Below are 17,736 nucleotides of genomic sequence, written 5' to 3' on the forward strand. Positions count from 1 at the left end.
TGTTCCATTACTGATTCCTGTTGTTTCCATGATGCAATTGACAAAGCTTTTATCCAAAACACAATGAAATGGTTTCCATTCTCTTAGAAGTATAATTTTTCTTCTTACCCACTGCTTCTTCTGGGTCTTCATTCGCAACCTGCCCTGTAAAATTGTAGAACAAAATGACGATCTGTTTAATCAATTTATCACCGCTTTTATTCCAAACTATTGTCACTTTTTGTGTTGTGACTGTATTATGTAATCCTTGTATACATTTACAGACAGGGAGATATTGGTCATATTGGTGACCTGTTTTTGCATAAAACAATTGACTGTAAACACACTAGGAGCCTACCCTCCATCCCTTGTGGTATTGATCTGTAAGTTGGTGGGCTAGTGGGCACCTTATGATAACCTTATCCCATTGGCTGGCAAGTACCAACTGGGGTGGGGGAAGAAAATATGTTTCATGTATGTGTGTCTTTGGGTGAATTTTGACTTCACAATAGCATATATGTGAAGTAGCCTATATAAGACTGAAAACTTTTACGTTGTCATAAGTTAGCTAAAGGGTGAAATGTCAGGAGGCCACAGGTCAAATAAGCAAAATGTTGCTAAAAACTGCTCCACAAACTCCTCATCAGTGAAACAGCTCTGGCTCCTAAGTTTTGGTCAACCGTCCCCCTCCCGCATGTTAATCAGCCCTTGTGTCCTAACTACCCTTGGTACATAGTAACAGGCTTAGGCGCATCTTTGACTTGAAACCTTGATTGAGGTGCCTCCATATTTAAGATATTTAACAGTAGGCCAGCTTACCTAACCCTCTTAAAGAAAGCAGAAATATGAACTCCTCAACCTTTACAGGTACATACCATTAAAAACAATTTGTTTGACTTACAATGAAAGATGAATAAGCCTTGACTATTTGTATAAACTATTAAAAGAAAAGGCTGCAATTAAAAACTGGACAAACTGATGCCAAATTTGTCAATCATGAATATCTGTATAGGCCTAGCACATGGGCAATTTTGTGATGGAAAAGAGGCATCTTGGGGTCAAAGCTCGCCCAATTCTACACATTATATATGTAGTGAATAGTATATTTGGAGGAAATACTATTTGGTCTAACATGAAAAATGCTTGCAGGTGGTTGTTCTGGATTATCTTTCATTAGGATCATTGATCGGATCCTTAAAATCCTCAATAACAAGCCCACTATGCTACCGGATTAATAATGTACCCCTCCTAACTTTGTGCGTACATTTGCCCACCTCTACGCGCACAGCATGGAAGTGAAATGTCAAGGCCAGGGTCGGAAATAAGCAGGCCGAAGGTCGAGTCGCCCTCGCAAGTGCTAAAAAAGCCCTCCTAAAGCACAATTGCGAGGGCGAAAAAGAAAAGAGAAATATATGAAAATCGCCCTCGTTATATCAGGTGTCTGTGTAAAATTAATTGTGACATGCATTTGTTTTAGCTAGGCATTGCAGTAGCAGCGCGAATCGCGCAAACAATTTTCCGAATCCCGCATAAAATTTGAAGTAGTGCCAGAGGGTCACGCAAAATCTCCACACAGTTAATTGCAAATTACGGCCTCCACTAAGCAATTTCAGTACCAATGGGAAATGTAACCTAACCATCGGTTTGCAAAATAACCGCAAAAAACAATACTTTTCATAGCTTCGTTTACATACTGTTCTTGCTGCTATTGTGGCGCGCATGGTAGGCGAACACCACACGTAGTCAACAGGAAAATCTAGCCTAAGCATCTCTTTATTCGCTGAAATTGTGACGCAGTTTAGCTACAACTGAAATATCCATGAAATACTGCAACCTTCAACCACATGTTAGCCGAACATAGGTATGTGATTTTATCCACACACAAAAACATACATGCCTTAAGGAAAAGGCACCAGCGGAAGTAAACCTGTTTTCTATTTCAGTTGATGGGTTATTGGTACTCGTCATATAATCGGTGGATTGACATTATTTGCTTAACGATTGCAAATTTTTGCGATTAAACTTTTAACGAATTTGCTATACTGGTCGCAACACCAGTAATAGGGCAGTTGTGCTTATTTTATCCTGTTGAATGGTTACAACCATTTGCGTAAACAGCATATATTGAACTTTGGAAAAGAGCCCCCCTAAACCTTCAAAAAGCCCTCGTAAATACATTAAGGGGGCGTTTCAACTTTTCATTATCCAAACTAGTCCCCCAAAGCCAAATATTAATTCCCACCCTGGTTAAGGCTAACTGTTATAAATTTAATTTTTGGACATAATTGAAACATGGCTTCGTATTATAAGTTAATTGTGGGCCAAAAAATCACAATAGCTCCATAAAATAAGGCATTTTACTAATGTAGGCTAAGCATTGTCCAGCCTTGCCTGTCTTCAGCAATACCGTTGGCTAAGGCTTAACTTAGGGTATATATACTGTATCATTTGTATCCAAAAACGGTGGTATGTCAAAATCAAATTAAAGGAGTTTACCCCTGTTCGACCTTGCAAGAGGTCCTACGGGGGATAATATTTAAGTTTTGTAGAATAGACACTTTTTTATACGCAAGGTTGTCTATTTTTCAAACAGGGAGATGCTGAGAAGTGAAGTTTTGTTCAATTAACATTGTAAAGAAGCCATAAATAAACAGGTCAGAACTGAAGAGCCAATTAGGTAGGGGTTACTAAAGGGGGAGGAATTTCTAAGTAAATGGGATTTAAAGACAGAGCGGTTTCTATTGTTTGGGTCGGCAGTGGTTGCTACTTAGTTAGAGATTTTGAATTGTACTTAAAGTACACCTGGAATTTGGGGGTTACACCCACTTAGGAAATGGACCTTCTATAGGGGTGAGGCTTTAAGTAAGAAGTTTGAATACAGAGATGTGGTGGTTATTTAGGAAGTTAGTTAATGCTACATTATGTTTCAACACGAGTTTATTGATCAATGGATCATTGTCTAGGTTGTTTTTATATAGTTTGGTATTAAATTCTACGAGTAGGGTGAATAACCATTTTCCTGCGAGGAGAACGTGAGAGGTACCTTATATAAGAAGGGATTTTTAGGGCAAGTCGATAACCTGTGGTGTGGATTCTATTTAAAAAAATTTTATTGCAATTTGAAATGGTAAGCAAAGAGATGCTTCCGTAACTGAGAATTGGTTTTATTTTGGAATTGTACATTTGGATAGTGGTTTTCGCAGGGAAATTATACTTGTGTGAGAGGATTTGGATGTATTTAAGGTGGGACCAGCAGCGTTCTGCAGTTCTATTACAATGTAGGTTAAAGGATAATTTATTATCAAACGTTATACCGAGGAAGGTTGCATTGGGAGAGGCAGTGATTGAAGTGTTAAAAAGATTGATTTTGGAAATATGGTTACGGTATTTAGAGTTTTTAAAGGAGAAATTGACTAAGTTAGATTTTCAGGGGTTTATTTTTATTCTCCACATTGAGCACCAGTTTTCGAGATGTGTAATTGCTTTTTTGAGATTTAGTTCCGCTATGTGAATATTTTTACTGCTGCTCCAAATGGCTATATCGTCAACGTACTGACTATAGTTGCAATTTGAGAGGGGGGTTGTTTAGATCATTTACAAAAAGGGTGTAGAGGAGGGTGCTGAGAACAGCGCCCTGAGGGGTGCCTGCATGAAGTGGAATAGGGTTTGAATGTTGGTTTTTGTACTATATTTTTGTGTTGCGATCACTAAGGAAAGAAGTCTGCTATAATTGGAGGGAAGGTTATAGTTTGGTAGCTTAATTCTTATGCCGTTGTGCCAAGTTTTCTCAAACGCCTTTTCGGCATCAAGAAAGAGGGCAGTGGTATGTTTTTTTTATGAAACCGATTCGAATTTCTTCGGAAGACGAAGAGTTTGCTTTATTGCAGATTTCTCTGTACGGAAACCTGAGACGGGGAGAAGTGATCATTTAGTTCTAGTGCGGTTATCTATTATTCTTTCAAAAATCTTGCCTAAGGCTGGGAGGAGACTAACTGGGCGGTAGTTTTGGATTTTGGTGCGGTCTTTATTTGGTTGCTTACCAGTCAAAACGTCCCTTTACCAAAACGTCCCCGCTTTTGGTGAAAACGTCCCCGTAAGTCAACGTCCCCGTCTTATCAGATTCATTCACAGTTGTGAATATATATTAATTTTTTAAAGTTATAATTTTGCTAAGTTATTGGCATGCAAGTTGAATTACAGGCGCTAAATAAATCATGGACTATATCGTAGAAAAAAGTATAGGCCTACGCAGTATTAGTGAATTAACGAATTAAGGAAAACCAAAAATATTATACAAGAGGAATGAAAAAAGATTTTGGATGCGTATACTATACAATATAAATATATCTCTATAATATTTTAAATTGAGTGAAATCACTTATCGTTTATTTTGACGAAGTAAAATTGACGGTACGTGCCCCTGTTGATATTTGACATTTTGAAGTATGGAATTTATCGTTCGATTACCTTTAGTGTTGTAACGTTACATGTTTTGCTTGTCGGTGAACAAGTTCTACAACAAGAATGTAGTTTATTTAATATTCTAACGTATAACTTAAATTCAGTACAGATGTAACGGTATGTTGTTGATTTGTTGCTTGTCGGCGTTTCTTTATCTGTATATTTAATAAGGGAGTGTAAAGTAAAATTAAACAGGGTATGATTTGTATAGCGGACTAGGCTACTATAGTACTACTATGGTGGGGGTTGTTTACACGTGGTTCTGCTTGCTTAGGCCTGTGACTGTGAGCTCGTTCTTAGTTATGAACTGATACCTCATTTCATTTATTTCGTCTATACATAAGGTAAAAGTGGTATAGTATAAACAGGACACTAGAAAAACAATAGTAGTTAATCGAGCTTGCGACCAAAAATAACAAAAAACAAAAGAAAGAAGTAACAATTAAGAGTAGAGATAAATAAACATGGGATAATCAATACTCAGTCAGCGTAGTTTTCAATTAGGTGGGCTTTAGTTTTCGCTTAAACGTTACATAAGATTTTACAGTTTCTATATCATTTGGAAGCGCTTTCCAGGTTTTGTAGCAGTACGTAGTTGTTCAAGAGTAATTTACCGTGTTTCGTGTGATGTCTGCAAACAGAAAAATGGGTATTATTCCTCGTACTGTTACGAATATACTCGGAATTACAGGGATTAAGGAAAATCACTAAAGACTCGGGGAGAATATTGTTGAAATACTTGAGAACATGAATGTCGCTGACCTTAACAATACCAAGGTCTTTGTGCAAAGTACTGGTAGGATAACGTCGATGTTGAAAAGTAATGGTTTTTAACATTCTATTTTGGTGGATTTGTAAAGGCTTAAGTATGGTAGCTTTAGCCATGCCATAAATTTCAGCACCATAAGATATCTTACAACAAACCAGTGAATAGTAAAGCTGAATAGCTACAGAGGGAGTGAGCGAATCCCCGAGGCGATAGAAAATGCAATTAAACTTAATTAAACAAGACTATTACAAAGGTCATGAATATGTGGCTTGAATGACAATTTATCATCAATCATAAAGCCAAGATATTTGACGCAATCTGTTTTACAAATATTAGTATTATTGAATACAAAATGCTATGAACACGAATGAGAAACATTATCTTTGGCATGAAAAATAGTAAAGTCCGGGTCGAAAGATGTTTGCAGTTGCTATTAAACTACTTTCTACTGTACTTGTTTACCTTCAGTTGTGTAAGTATATGCTAAGTTTTAAGTGGACCTAGAGGCCACAGGTTCTGGTTGGCTGAATATTTCTTCCTATGTTGTTAAGGCCACCTAGAATGTTTTGTCAAGTGTAAAGTAATGATGCCCTTTAGTGCCGAAAGTTTTAAACACTTACTTAAAAGTTACAAGATCATTTCAGTTTGGCTTATTTGTCACCGTTTTACTAGTAACACTGTTTTCTTCCCTTTTTTTTCTTCCTTTTTTTTCCTTTCAAAAATCTTACACAGTTGTTGAATTTAGTTTATCAATAAAAGAAAGACGACACTGCAGCAACGTGTCACAGACATCATTTTTCTAAACGATTTATTTATATCGATATCTCAACATCTTCAGAGAGCCCTTTCTTCCTAATCGTGCTTTTGTTATCTTTTGATTTGACAATGGTTGAGACTATGTGGGAATTTGGGAAATACCAACTGAGAGAAAGGTAGAGGGGTTCCATAAAGTTGTCTAATATCGACATCTATTGACATTGGAGAGAGTCCATGCCCCCCTTTTTGTATTTTTATTTACCGAATCATGATTTTTTTATTTTATTTTTTATTTGTGGTCACAAATTGTTTTTCAAAATATCATTTATTTGTAATATGATCATGATATTTTTTGGTAATTTGTTCAGGTAATTTTTTTTGATAGAGATTCTTTCTTTTTCATGAAATGTAATAAAAAATGGAAAGAATATATATTTTTTTCGTGATATAAATTTTCGCAATAAAATCATGAAGTTTTTGGTAATTTCATAAAGTACTTTTTTTATTTGTGATAAAGTTCTTTTTCACAAAATATAAAGTTTTTGGAAATACGATCATAACAACTGGTAATTTAGTCATAAAACTTTCTTATTGTTATAAGAATTTTTATTGTTGAAGTTTTCGCAATATAATCATTGTGTTTTGCAATTTTATCTTGTAGATATTGTCATGGTTGAGTGCACTTGGGAACTACCCCCAAGGGCCCTGCCCATGCCCTCTTTTCTCCCCGTAGGAACAGGCGAGGAGTTAGGTCCTGATAGCCATTTACGCTATATTTCAGCTCAGAAGTTACTCAAGCCTATTTCTTTCCATCGATGTTGGGTGAGACGAGGTAGGCGCACTTTCGTAACAGCTGACGGGCGTTTCTTTCACCGGCGATGTAAGAATCCCAAAGGGCAATTAGCTGTCCCTGGACCAAGCGATATTGTTTGCGTTGTCTACGATGCAGTTTGTTATCAGACACTATGATAAGAAGGTAGAAAGTTAAATTTCCTCTGCGAGCATGGCGATTCAGGGCCCCGTGCCAGCCCTCGACATCGTTGTTGGTGCGAACAGGTTGTCTGAAGACACTCCATGTAGGTGGCTTCCAGAGGCTTTCTTCTATCCATTGGCGTCGGATGTATTCAACAAGCTCCTGTATTTTGACTGTTGTGGCCCTTCTGCTCCAATTTTTCAAACACCGGCTGTATGTGTTCATGCAGCAGATATGGCAAGGCTATGAGCTGTCGGCACAGTTTGTGTGTTCCATCGTCGTTCCGATATGCTGGGGCAAGTCCGATCTCTTGAATTTTCCTCCATATACAGTGTCCAATGGAAGGCGCAGCCTCTTATTGTGACGTGCGGAAATACGCGAGGGATAGCATTCCAAACAGCCCTTTCAAAGTCTAATACCATCTCTGTCACTCTTTTGGGTGGTGGTGAGTTTACCGAAAAGTTCTGAAGGCTGTTAGTCTTTTTCGCGTTTTGCCGACATCAAAACAAACATGAGGGGCACCTGCTTCATGTTATCTCCACTGCGAACGAAGGAATGTATGGACATCAGCTGGCTGAACGGATCATCCACAACCTTGAATGTCCCATCGATGTACCATGTTTTGGATTTTGAAAGCAGTTCTATCATTTTGTCACTTGCGAACATCAGGTGCCGTTTCCCGTCTTTTCGGAGGAAATCACTAGGAATGTGACTCTCATCAATCTCGAACTGTAGGTCTTGTGGTTCAGCAGGTCTCATCTTTTGTCGGTGTCTGATTGCTCTTCTTGCGAGATTGACGGGTTTCTGGAGCGCCTCTAAGGGTTCTGTTGCTTCCTGGATTCCTTCCTCGAGCATTACCTTGTTCACAATCTCTGCAGCTGATGTGAAGATCTCTCGGGCAGCTGTCTTCTTCACTTCCGCTGAAATCTTAGTTGCCAATTTGGCGCCAAGTTTACCTGGGTGAATATGGGCCTGGGTACCTCGCGTAAAACTTGTGCCTTTCTGCAGAACCGTAGCCTTGCACCACATAGCTTTGTTTCGAACGCTACATGTCCAGGTTCTGTTTCCATTCGCTCGCTGGGTCTTTACTGTATACGTGTACCCATCACTGTCTGCTAACTTTTCTTTTCCTTTCTGTGAACCATCTGTGATGATTTGGTATGTAGTTTCTGATGAGTCGCTTCCATCATATTGTTGGGGAGCATGTTCTTCGATGGACGACTCTTGCATGATTTCTGGAATATCAAATCCACCAAGGGCTTGTTGAATTGATCGATGTGAAAGTCGGGTGCTCTCAGCGATGGGATTGGCGGCCTGGAGCTGGCATGGGAAGCAAATCCACTCTACATCTGTTTCTTGAGCTACGGCCATTCTGTATTCCTCACGGCTTATCCCTGTTGCGCAGATGCGATGTTGCCATCGATTACAGCCATCACACAGCAAGGCCTCTTGTCTCTTTCTCACTGGCTTCTGGCAGTCAATGCAGATGTACTGTTCTGTCATCTTGATATTGAAGTTGAAAATGGTTGATTCTTTGGACTGGATCACTTAGCACCAGGGTAAATGAAGTTTAGTCTGTGAACCAAACAGACCTCGTAGTCTTGCACATTCACAATATAGTGATAGCTTTGAACAATCTGTTGCACAATGCCATAACTTCCTACAATCACAAAACATTACCTTTTCCCGAGAATTTAAGAGGGGAGTACTAACTAATATAGTAGCCCATTCCCAGACACCCCTACCACCAATATTGTCAATGTCAAAAAGTATTCATGCTGTTATTAGCATGTTTAACTACACAGTTAACAACCATGAATAGTACTTGCCATGTTTTCTTTGACAAAGTCAACAAAACCAACAATAACCTTTACATAGACCCAGAGACTCCTCATTCCTGACTTTTTCTGCATTAATTTAATTGCATCACAAATCAACTGGCTGTACTACCAATACATTTTTCACAGCTGATCACATAGTGCCATCTCAGATATAAACATATACGCCAACCCTCAGCAAATTTGTACATAGACGCGTATCATCCAGCTAATAGTCATTCCCGTTATAATACAACTTCATTTGACATGATTAAAGAGGCGTGGTCGTGACGTAGTGGCTTTTAGAATATTTCTTCTGGACGTCAGAGTTTGGTACAGTACATTTCTCTGACGTCACGAAGGTGACGTCACTCAGTACTTTTACGAATGATCACCGCGACGAACATCGGCAACTTTCTCCTGTATGCAGTCTGCTACATGTACAGTTTCATATAGGGAAAGCCCAGTACACAATGAAGGGAGTGACTGTTTTATTGACAATAGGCTACCGTGAATTAGATATTTAAAGCGGAAATTAAAAGAACGGAGGTCAACATCGGTTGTTCTTTCCGACGCTTTGATGAGTGGGTTCGACGAAAAAAAAAAGGCTTCGAGACGAAACGAGGTGAATTTAAAGAAAGTCGAGGGATAGGTGACAAAGACCTAACGGTTTCCTCAACACATTGTGGACACCTCCTTGAATGTCATCTCACTGCATGTCGTTTTTGCTGGTAAGTGCGTAACTTTCAGCATGCATAAACTTTTAAAAATGTTTGATATGCCTAGGTCCTCCAACCATAGGTGAACAAGTCATACATTGATGTAGGCCTATAACTGAAAGTCAATTGCTTTCTCGCGATCAAGGTGAAGCAAGTACATACAGTATTCCAAGAACCTTTCAAATAATTGATTAGGAATAGGCTCAGGCCTAATTTTCGTTGCTAAAGCCTCGAGGCCTAACTTCTTTGTGTAGGTTTTATTCTGTCAAGGGACCTCTTTGGACTTATTTTTAGTTATGGACAATATCAGTATTGATTTACCTCAATGATGAACTGAAGTAGTGCCAGGGCTTTATTTTCTCAGTTTGAAACTTGTAAGATTGTATCTGAGGACAGTTTATCCTCTCATCATGAGAACAGGTGTAAAATATGTTTAGATCGAACTTGAGGTGTCCCCCTCCCACACAAGATATATTCACGTTGAAGATATATTCTAATTAGTAGGAGTTGTATGTGGATCACCAGTTATAACTGGTGATCCACATACAACTCCTACTAATTAGAATATATCTTCAACGTGAATATATCTTGCTGGTGATCCACATACAACTCCTACTAATTAGAATATATCTTCAACGTGAATATATCTTGTGTGGGAGGGGGAAACCTCAAGTTTGCATGATAAATTGCCTAGCTGGTTGTATTCAATTGCTGGAGTCACATCAGACCAAAGTTGATGAAGACTTATACATAAAAACGTGTTGTTCTGTTAAGTAGAAAGTGGTGTGAGTGAAATTTGTGCTTTGACAGCCCTTGCAACTGCTTGTTTTTGTTACACTTTGTTGAAGGTCGTTTCACAGTGATGAAGAAGGTATTGCAGCCCTATCCCATGGTGAAGAAGAACTATTGTGTATTGATGAAGGGTGAGTATATATAGTAAAGACTATCACATAGTTACTGTATGGAAGTTTCTATGGATACAGTTATCAGTGTAATTTAAATGGAATATAACCTGCAAGTTCACACTGCTGTACAGTGTGGAGCCAGCCATAGGCTACTGTCAAGTGAGGAACTATTTTCATTCTCATTTAAAGTTTCAAGAAATGAAGTGAAACAAAATCAGTTAAAGTAAGCTAAGCTAAGGCCTACGGTTTCATGTATGACCTATTCCATAGTGAAGTTGGGGTATACATCCTGCTTAAATACTCTGCTAAATGTGGTTTATTAGGTCAACAATTTTGGCCATTGAAAATTCCTATATTCCATGCTTTACCAGAACTATACAAAATATTCATTACAATCTTCCCTGCCTATAGCAAATTCCACCAAGAGTACCCTGTTTTAGGCAAAAACAACACGGGAGATTGAATATCTACAGGTGTAGGTAATGCTAGCCATACTGAACGCCCCTTTGCACAAATTCATGATGAAACACACTGTACTATTTCAGTGGTCAAGCCAAATTTGTCTTCACACAGGCAAGTACTGTATTGTTGGCCATTATAGCACTTGTGTCTACAACCATGTGGTGACTGTCAATTAATTAGGTGTACTCAAGGATGATTCCTAGTGCCAGTACTTGCCAATTTGGGGAAGTTTGTGCTATCAAGTAACAAAGTATTAATGCTCAAGTGAATTTTGAGGAGGAATCTTTGCCATGTTAAATAATCACTGGTTCGTGAATTTCTTTGTCAGGTTTTCAAAAGTAGCTCTAAATTTTGGCATGTCAACATGGGGAGAAAGGCCATAAGAGGTTACCCCTGGCCCCCACAATATCTCCCTATTTTATGCCCCTTGCATGTCAAGTATACCACACTGCCCCCCCCCCCCACAAAAAAAAATACAGATACCATGACTGAACTGTTGTGCCTCTGCACTTACATTACAGTAATGATGCAAATAGGCTTCAATAATCTATTACTAATATACCTGTTGACTAAATTTTTGGATTTTCTTTTCCCAGAGAATTACTCCCTAATGAAACTGTAGGGAGTGAGGTGTTCCCCCAGAGCTTGAGATGGACTCCTCAGAAATACAGAGTGAAGAGTCTCTTCCAGATAACTGCCCCTCAGGGGAAACTCTTGGTATAATTGAGGAAGCGAAATGTTTTGTATCTATAAACAAATTGTTAGAACTGCTGAAGTTAATACATGGGGAGTACTGCACACACACTAACTGTACTAAAATAATATTTTATCAATGGAGTGCTATTGGTACAGCAATGATTTTTTCTTGGAAGTGTGAAGATGGCCGGCCATGTGTGTGGAAAATAGTACTCACAAAACAGATTTTGTGGTATCTTTTCAGGTAACATTCAAATTTCGTCAGCTGTAACCATTTCAGGAAAGAAGTATTCTAAAATGGCTTTGTATTTAAAAGTTTCCAATTTTTTTTTTTGTAAGCAACACAACATTTCTACGTGTTCAAAGGTTGTATGTATTAACTCCAGCTGTTACAGCTACTTGGCAGAAGGTCCAAAAGGCAGAATTCTGCAAACTTAAAGACAGAGGTTTATGTGTAGCAGGACATGCTAGAACAGAATCCCTTGGGCATTGTGCCCAATACTGTACTTACAGCTTCATGGATGAAGATTCTTAAAAAAATGTTGCATTTAGAGGTAGTTGATGTTAGGGAAGTAGGGGGGAAAAGTCCAAACATGGAAAGAGTTGGATTTGAGAGAGGCTTGGATTTTCTAATGAAATAATTTAAAATCTGTGAAGTAGTGACAGATGCCCATGTTCTGATAAAGGCACTGCTAAAAAAGTGTACAATATATGATGGAATTTCTCATCAAGTGGATGTTTGGCATGGGGCAAAGAACCTTGTCTGGAAACTCTCTAACGTAGCAAATGCCAAAGAGAACACTGATCTGCACTTATGTATGCCTGCTATAACGTAATCATTTCTGGTACTCCACTAAAGAGTGCGGCGGTAATGATATCAAAATCAAGTCAATTTGCTATCACTTCTTCATCACATTGTAGGCGAACACCAGTGGTTGTTGTCAATTGATGGTACACCAGGTGAATGTAGTCATCACCACTTATGTGAAAACGACCATAGTAAGCCATCTAAAGAGAGGATCACCGTCACATGAAGCCCTTAGGTCTGTCATACTCAAGAAGCAATTTCTGAACACTTTTCCATATTACAAAATTTCAAGCATACTGGTTCTCTTGAATCATTTCACAATCATATGCTAATGTATGCCAATAAACGTTGTGCTTATTCTTATGATGGATATGTAACTAGAATGCTACTGGCTGCTATTGATCACAACTATCACATTGAACGAGCATATGGTTCAACTGTTGATGGCTAACCAATGTATCGGGCAAAGTATAGTAAAAGATCAAAACAATGGGCACCTCAAAAATTGCCTAAGGCTTTTGGTTACATTCCTGAATTGATGAAAACTGTCTTTCTGCTCAGACAAGAGAATCAGTGCCATTTATCGGCCAGAGTAGGCCTACCTGAAGATCACCCAAAAATCATCAAACCAAATATTAGCAGCGCTCCAAAGCCTAGTATGAGTGTTTTACTTGCACAGTACCAGTCTAGATTTGCAAGTTCAGCTGACATGGGGCATTCCTAAGCTACAATGGTTAATTAAGGAAACGGAATGCAGTTTTATTTCACTTGAGTTTTTATTGATTAGCACTCTTAATGGCTGGAAGAGATGTTACATAAAGTTAAGTCTTGATGTGTGCTAAATTTACTAGTTATTTAAAGACTCCCTACTTTACTCGTTCATTTGATTTAAATCCACTTTAATATTACTATTTTACAAGTCAAGCAAAGCATGTTCTTTGATTTTCATGTCAAAAACAGAGCCCTTGGATTACATTCAATACCATTTTATACTTGTAACACACTTGATGCCTTAAAGTCTAAAGTATTGCCACTGAGTTTTGCATGCATCTGAGGTGGCAAACTGCAGTCTTATCCAGTGGTGAGTAGCATTTAGTCAGAACTTCTATCTAGACTAAGAACATATTATTGTAATGGTTAAACATGCAGGTGAATGGGGCTTTTAGTAGGGTTATGATGTTCTAGTATCTTTGTTAGACTACCTACTGTAGTCCAGCCCCTGTAATAGATGAAACTTGGCTGTTTAAGAGGTCATTTATCAAAATTAAAAGTAGTACAATCTTGGCAACTTGGTCTGATAGTATTCATGGTTTTTAACTGTCTATAACACATCACAATGGCTGTGATAATACTTCATTTTTGAGAGAAAGAAAAGAGAATACATTGTCATCAACTATATTTGAACTTTTATACCTTTATTTGGAGTTCTCACATCTGTATTATTTGGATCTGCATTTGCTATTTGTTACCTACAGGTACATTCTAACTTTTTCCCCTGATTGTGTCGTTTCATACCTTTCAAAACATGAAGTAAGTATTTTACCTTTCAGCATAATTTGCAAACTTCTTTCACTCCTTGGAAGAACAATAACACTCCTTCCCCTCCACCCTGCTTAGGTTACCACTCTCTATAAACTTGAAAACAATGAAATAATCAGTTAACATTCAACAATGTTTCACTGCTTGGAGTAACAAAAACTCCTCCCACAGCCCCACCCACCATCATCCCACATAGGTTACTACTGTCTATAAACAAACGAAAGAAATTACCATCACTCTACCAAAGGTTGTTGATAGGATTGAAATCCCTATCACAAACCATGAAGTAATCAGTTTACCTTCAACAATGTTGCACTTCTTGGAGTAACAGTAACCCCTCACCCCTCCCCCCCCCCTGCTCTTCCCCCATCACCCCACTCTTATCACTGTGCCAATATGGTTTCTTTTCAAATTGTTTTCTCTCTTAATCGATGAGGTTGTTGCCAGGATTGAATCCTACATATTGTCCATCCACAGATGGATATCTTTCCCTTATCTCTGAGATGCAACAGGATGGCAATACCATTCTATTTCCTCTACCTAGGCGACCAAACTTCCAGTAAATAAAATTTCTGTAAGCATAATGTCTGTAGTTCCTGTTGGTTCTGTTTTCTTCCAAAGCAAGATCATCCTCTCGCATGTGCATATTTACACCCAAGATGTGTGCATTAAGGCAAATATCACTAAATGCATTCGAGTAAGTTACACATTGTTGCACCCTGTTTGTGCAGCACTTCTTTTCCACATCAGTTAGCATCTCTACACATTGCAGACATTTCACGAGAAGCAGTCACTTCCTCAGTTTGGTTTGGCGCAGTGAGATCACTGTGAGCATCTGGGTTTCTGCGGAGCTCTACTGCAACCTGCTCTAACTGTTCTCATGACAACCCTTGTACATACATCTGTTGGACAATTGAAAACAGCTTGTTTATTCCTTCAGTACAATCATGAACATATTAAGGGATAGCAGGGCAATTGGCTGCTAGTAAAAATGCAGAATATTTTTTGGGGTCAAACTCACTACCTCATAACACTCTGAATGGTGAAATTTTGAATTTTTGGTATTTTGTGAATGCATGTGGAACACAGCAGAGTGAATGATGCAATCATGGCACTATTTATGAGCTATTTCATTCCACAAAAATGTCACATTTTCAGCCACTGGAATATCCCTTTAAGAAAGAATTGAACACAAACATTTCATTTGATTTCATACCAAAAAATTCCGACCGCAGCCATTCACGTGAAACAAAACATAATACTCATCTTGATAGATAACTAGTTTGGTTATCATTGAAAGAGACAAAATGTGGTTTTCTTTGATTTCACAAAGACTGACATTCCTCAGAAGCTATACTTTCATTTTCTAATCTTTATTTACTTAAAACCTTGAAATCTGACATATTTTGGAATGTTAAATTTTTATCTGGAAATGTATTATGAGTTTGAATTTCATTAAACTTTAATATTTTGAATGAATATCTGGTGTGGATAAATTATTTTGGGATTATGAATGGGGGGGGTGGTTCAGCCCAATCATCATGCATGGTGACATCACATAGTTAGCTTCTGTTAGGGAACTTCATAAACCTGTAATATTGGCTGCAATCTGAATATCACTCTCTGGAGATTTCAAGGTGTGTCTGACACTAAGGTGTCCAACTGCACCAATGTATGTGTGACAATATTCTTTGTTATAAGAATTCGGTACAACATAAATTATAAATAGAAAAATAAGCAAATATTGGTCTGATAACAGTGGGCACAGTTGCACATTGTGACATCAACTTGTACAACATTGTATTGTATGCATCATAAAATCTGGACAAATTTTGGTCTGATAACATTGGCAGTTGCCCATTGTGACATAACCTTGTACTACGGTACATTATTATATGCATCATAATCTGCATATGTATGATTTTTGTGGTCTATGATCATCAACATAATGTCAATATTTAGTAAAGTGGAAAGTGTGTGCTATGCCAACCTGAAGTTGAGATTCATTGTTGTTTGAAGCCACATTCTGCTACCCAGGTGCACATCATCTTCACCTGCTGCATGCTCATTTGGTGAGACCTCACTATCACCAGTGTCTGACAAATCCTGTATAAAGAAAAAAAAATCAAAAGACACTTATGAATGCTACATTTCTAGCATGGCTTGCTTTGAGCCTGTTTGAGTGTAGATATCAGATGACGATGCTCTAGATATCATTATATATGGGCTTTAATCTGTCAGGACAGTTGTTATTCATACAGAGTATAGCTCCCCTGCTCGCACCCCACGGTAAAGAATCACTGCTGTGCGTACAGTACTATACCAGCAATACCCCTTTAGTACTAGATTCTTACCAGGTTTGTATCAGGGCTTGCCATGCTGGTCACAACCATCCCCTAATCCCTGACACGCACCCCACGGTATATAACCACTGCTGTATCTAAAGTACTTTACCAGCTTAATCCTATAGTCCTAGATTATTACCATGTTTGTATCAGGGCTTGCCATGCTGGTCACAACCATCCCCTAATCCCACAACCATCCCCTAATCGCCCCACTCTCCAAAGCAATGTCATATTCTCATTTAACCCTATTTATGTCAAGCGCCCAAGCCTATAGGGCTACTTTTATTTGGTTTATAGTTATAGGCATAGGCCCTAGCCTAGGCCTATATATATACACTTAACTTACTAGACTTAGCCTAGGCCTAATATAGTAATAATAAATAAATAATTTCTTAGCTGATGAAATAAGGCCCTGTACATTAAACTTCAAATTGTAAGTGCATTTGCCACCCTCCCTTCCAACCATGCATTATATTTGACGATTCGTTTGCACACCGAGAGCACCATTACCCTTCGCCTTGTACCATTACATTATAGACCTAGGCCTAGGCTTATTAATGACACATTTAGGCCTAGCCTACCTTAACCTAGACGCTGTGTTGACAGTTATTAACTTACCGTAGGTTTCTTCTGGCAAGCTTTCCTTTTTGTCCCACAAGTACAGAAAGAATTGCAGTAGGCCCCTAGTCCCTTGCACGGACACCCAGCTCCTGCTCGGCCCCTTGTCCTAGTGCTGGGCTGTCTCTGACAGGTGTTATTACAATTAACATTCCACCGGAAAATTGTGAATCCCATGATGATTGTTACTCTAGTTCAGATGACATCTTTGTTTGTAATTTTCAAAGACGGTTTTTCGAAATCCACAAAATATACGTTCGAGTGAATGTTTCGGCGGTGGTACTGTCATATGTTGAAGGCGAGTTGTCAACTGGTTGCCTGTACTGTAAGTCTGTAGACACACATACAGCACACACAGCAACGATTCCGATTCGGTTAGTGCGATGATGACTGTACATATGTAGCGCATGCACTTCATATTGCCGCTGTGGCAACAGCGCCTGTGTTTTGCACACATGTGTTCGGCAGACCTCTTGGAAATTAGTGGTCAGATACCATTTATACTTCTCTCTTACCTAAAGTAGAATCCATCTTACCAGTCACTTCCGATCTTTACGCATAGTGTAATAATTTACAATGGTGTAAATTATATATTTTAAAATTTTAAAAGCTAGATATTGAATACTGAAAACGAATTTATTTTTTCCCATGTGAAAACCTCTTACATCACAATGAACAATGCCGTTTGGCAACAAACCTTAAACCAATGAGAAAATTGAAAAATAAATTGCTGTCGATATTTCATGACGACCACGCCCCTTTAAGTCAAACTAAATTAGTCAATTACTTAATATCCCAACTTTTTCCTAATATTTCTTGGTTATTTCCCACACCAGTATTTCCAAACCAACCCTACACTCGTTGCCTCGTTTCTCCTTAGATCTGGTTT

The 17,736-nt window shown here is 38.4% G+C and overlaps 3 protein-coding genes and 1 long non-coding RNA gene across 4 annotated transcripts; 1 reads left to right on the top strand and 3 right to left on the bottom strand.

The window, feature by feature from the left end:
* Nucleotides 1-6,764: 6,764 nt before the first annotated feature.
* On the bottom strand, nt 6,765-7,163 carry LOC139954717 (uncharacterized). The gene has a single exon (XM_071954635.1). The coding sequence runs from the start codon at nt 7,161-7,163 to the stop codon at nt 6,765-6,767; it is 399 nt and encodes a 132-aa protein (XP_071810736.1).
* Nucleotides 7,164-7,412: 249 nt separating this feature from the next.
* LOC139954718 (uncharacterized) lies at nt 7,413-8,846 on the bottom strand. The gene has a single exon (XM_071954636.1). It carries the CDS (start codon nt 8,439-8,441, stop codon nt 7,413-7,415), a length of 1,029 nt encoding a protein of 342 aa, XP_071810737.1. The 5' UTR covers nt 8,442-8,846.
* Nucleotides 8,847-9,023: 177 nt separating this feature from the next.
* Nucleotides 9,024-13,764, top strand: LOC139985229 (uncharacterized). The gene is made up of 3 exons (XR_011799363.1): nt 9,024-9,486; nt 10,323-10,397; nt 11,438-13,764. It is a non-coding gene; the product is annotated as an uncharacterized lncRNA (long non-coding RNA).
* Nucleotides 13,765-14,390: 626 nt separating this feature from the next.
* Nucleotides 14,391-17,244, bottom strand: LOC139984684 (uncharacterized). Its single transcript, XM_071998692.1, has 3 exons — nt 16,848-17,244; nt 15,875-15,990; nt 14,391-14,786 (listed from the first exon to the last, which is right to left on the bottom strand). Exons 1-3 carry the CDS (start codon nt 17,022-17,024, stop codon nt 14,753-14,755), a joined length of 327 nt encoding a protein of 108 aa, XP_071854793.1. The 5' UTR covers nt 17,025-17,244; the 3' UTR covers nt 14,391-14,752.
* Nucleotides 17,245-17,736: the final 492 nt, after the last annotated feature.

Source organism: Apostichopus japonicus, chromosome 17, assembly GCF_037975245.1.
Source record: "Apostichopus japonicus isolate 1M-3 chromosome 17, ASM3797524v1, whole genome shotgun sequence".
In the NCBI taxonomy this organism is placed as follows: domain Eukaryota; kingdom Metazoa; phylum Echinodermata; class Holothuroidea; order Aspidochirotida; family Stichopodidae; genus Apostichopus; species Apostichopus japonicus.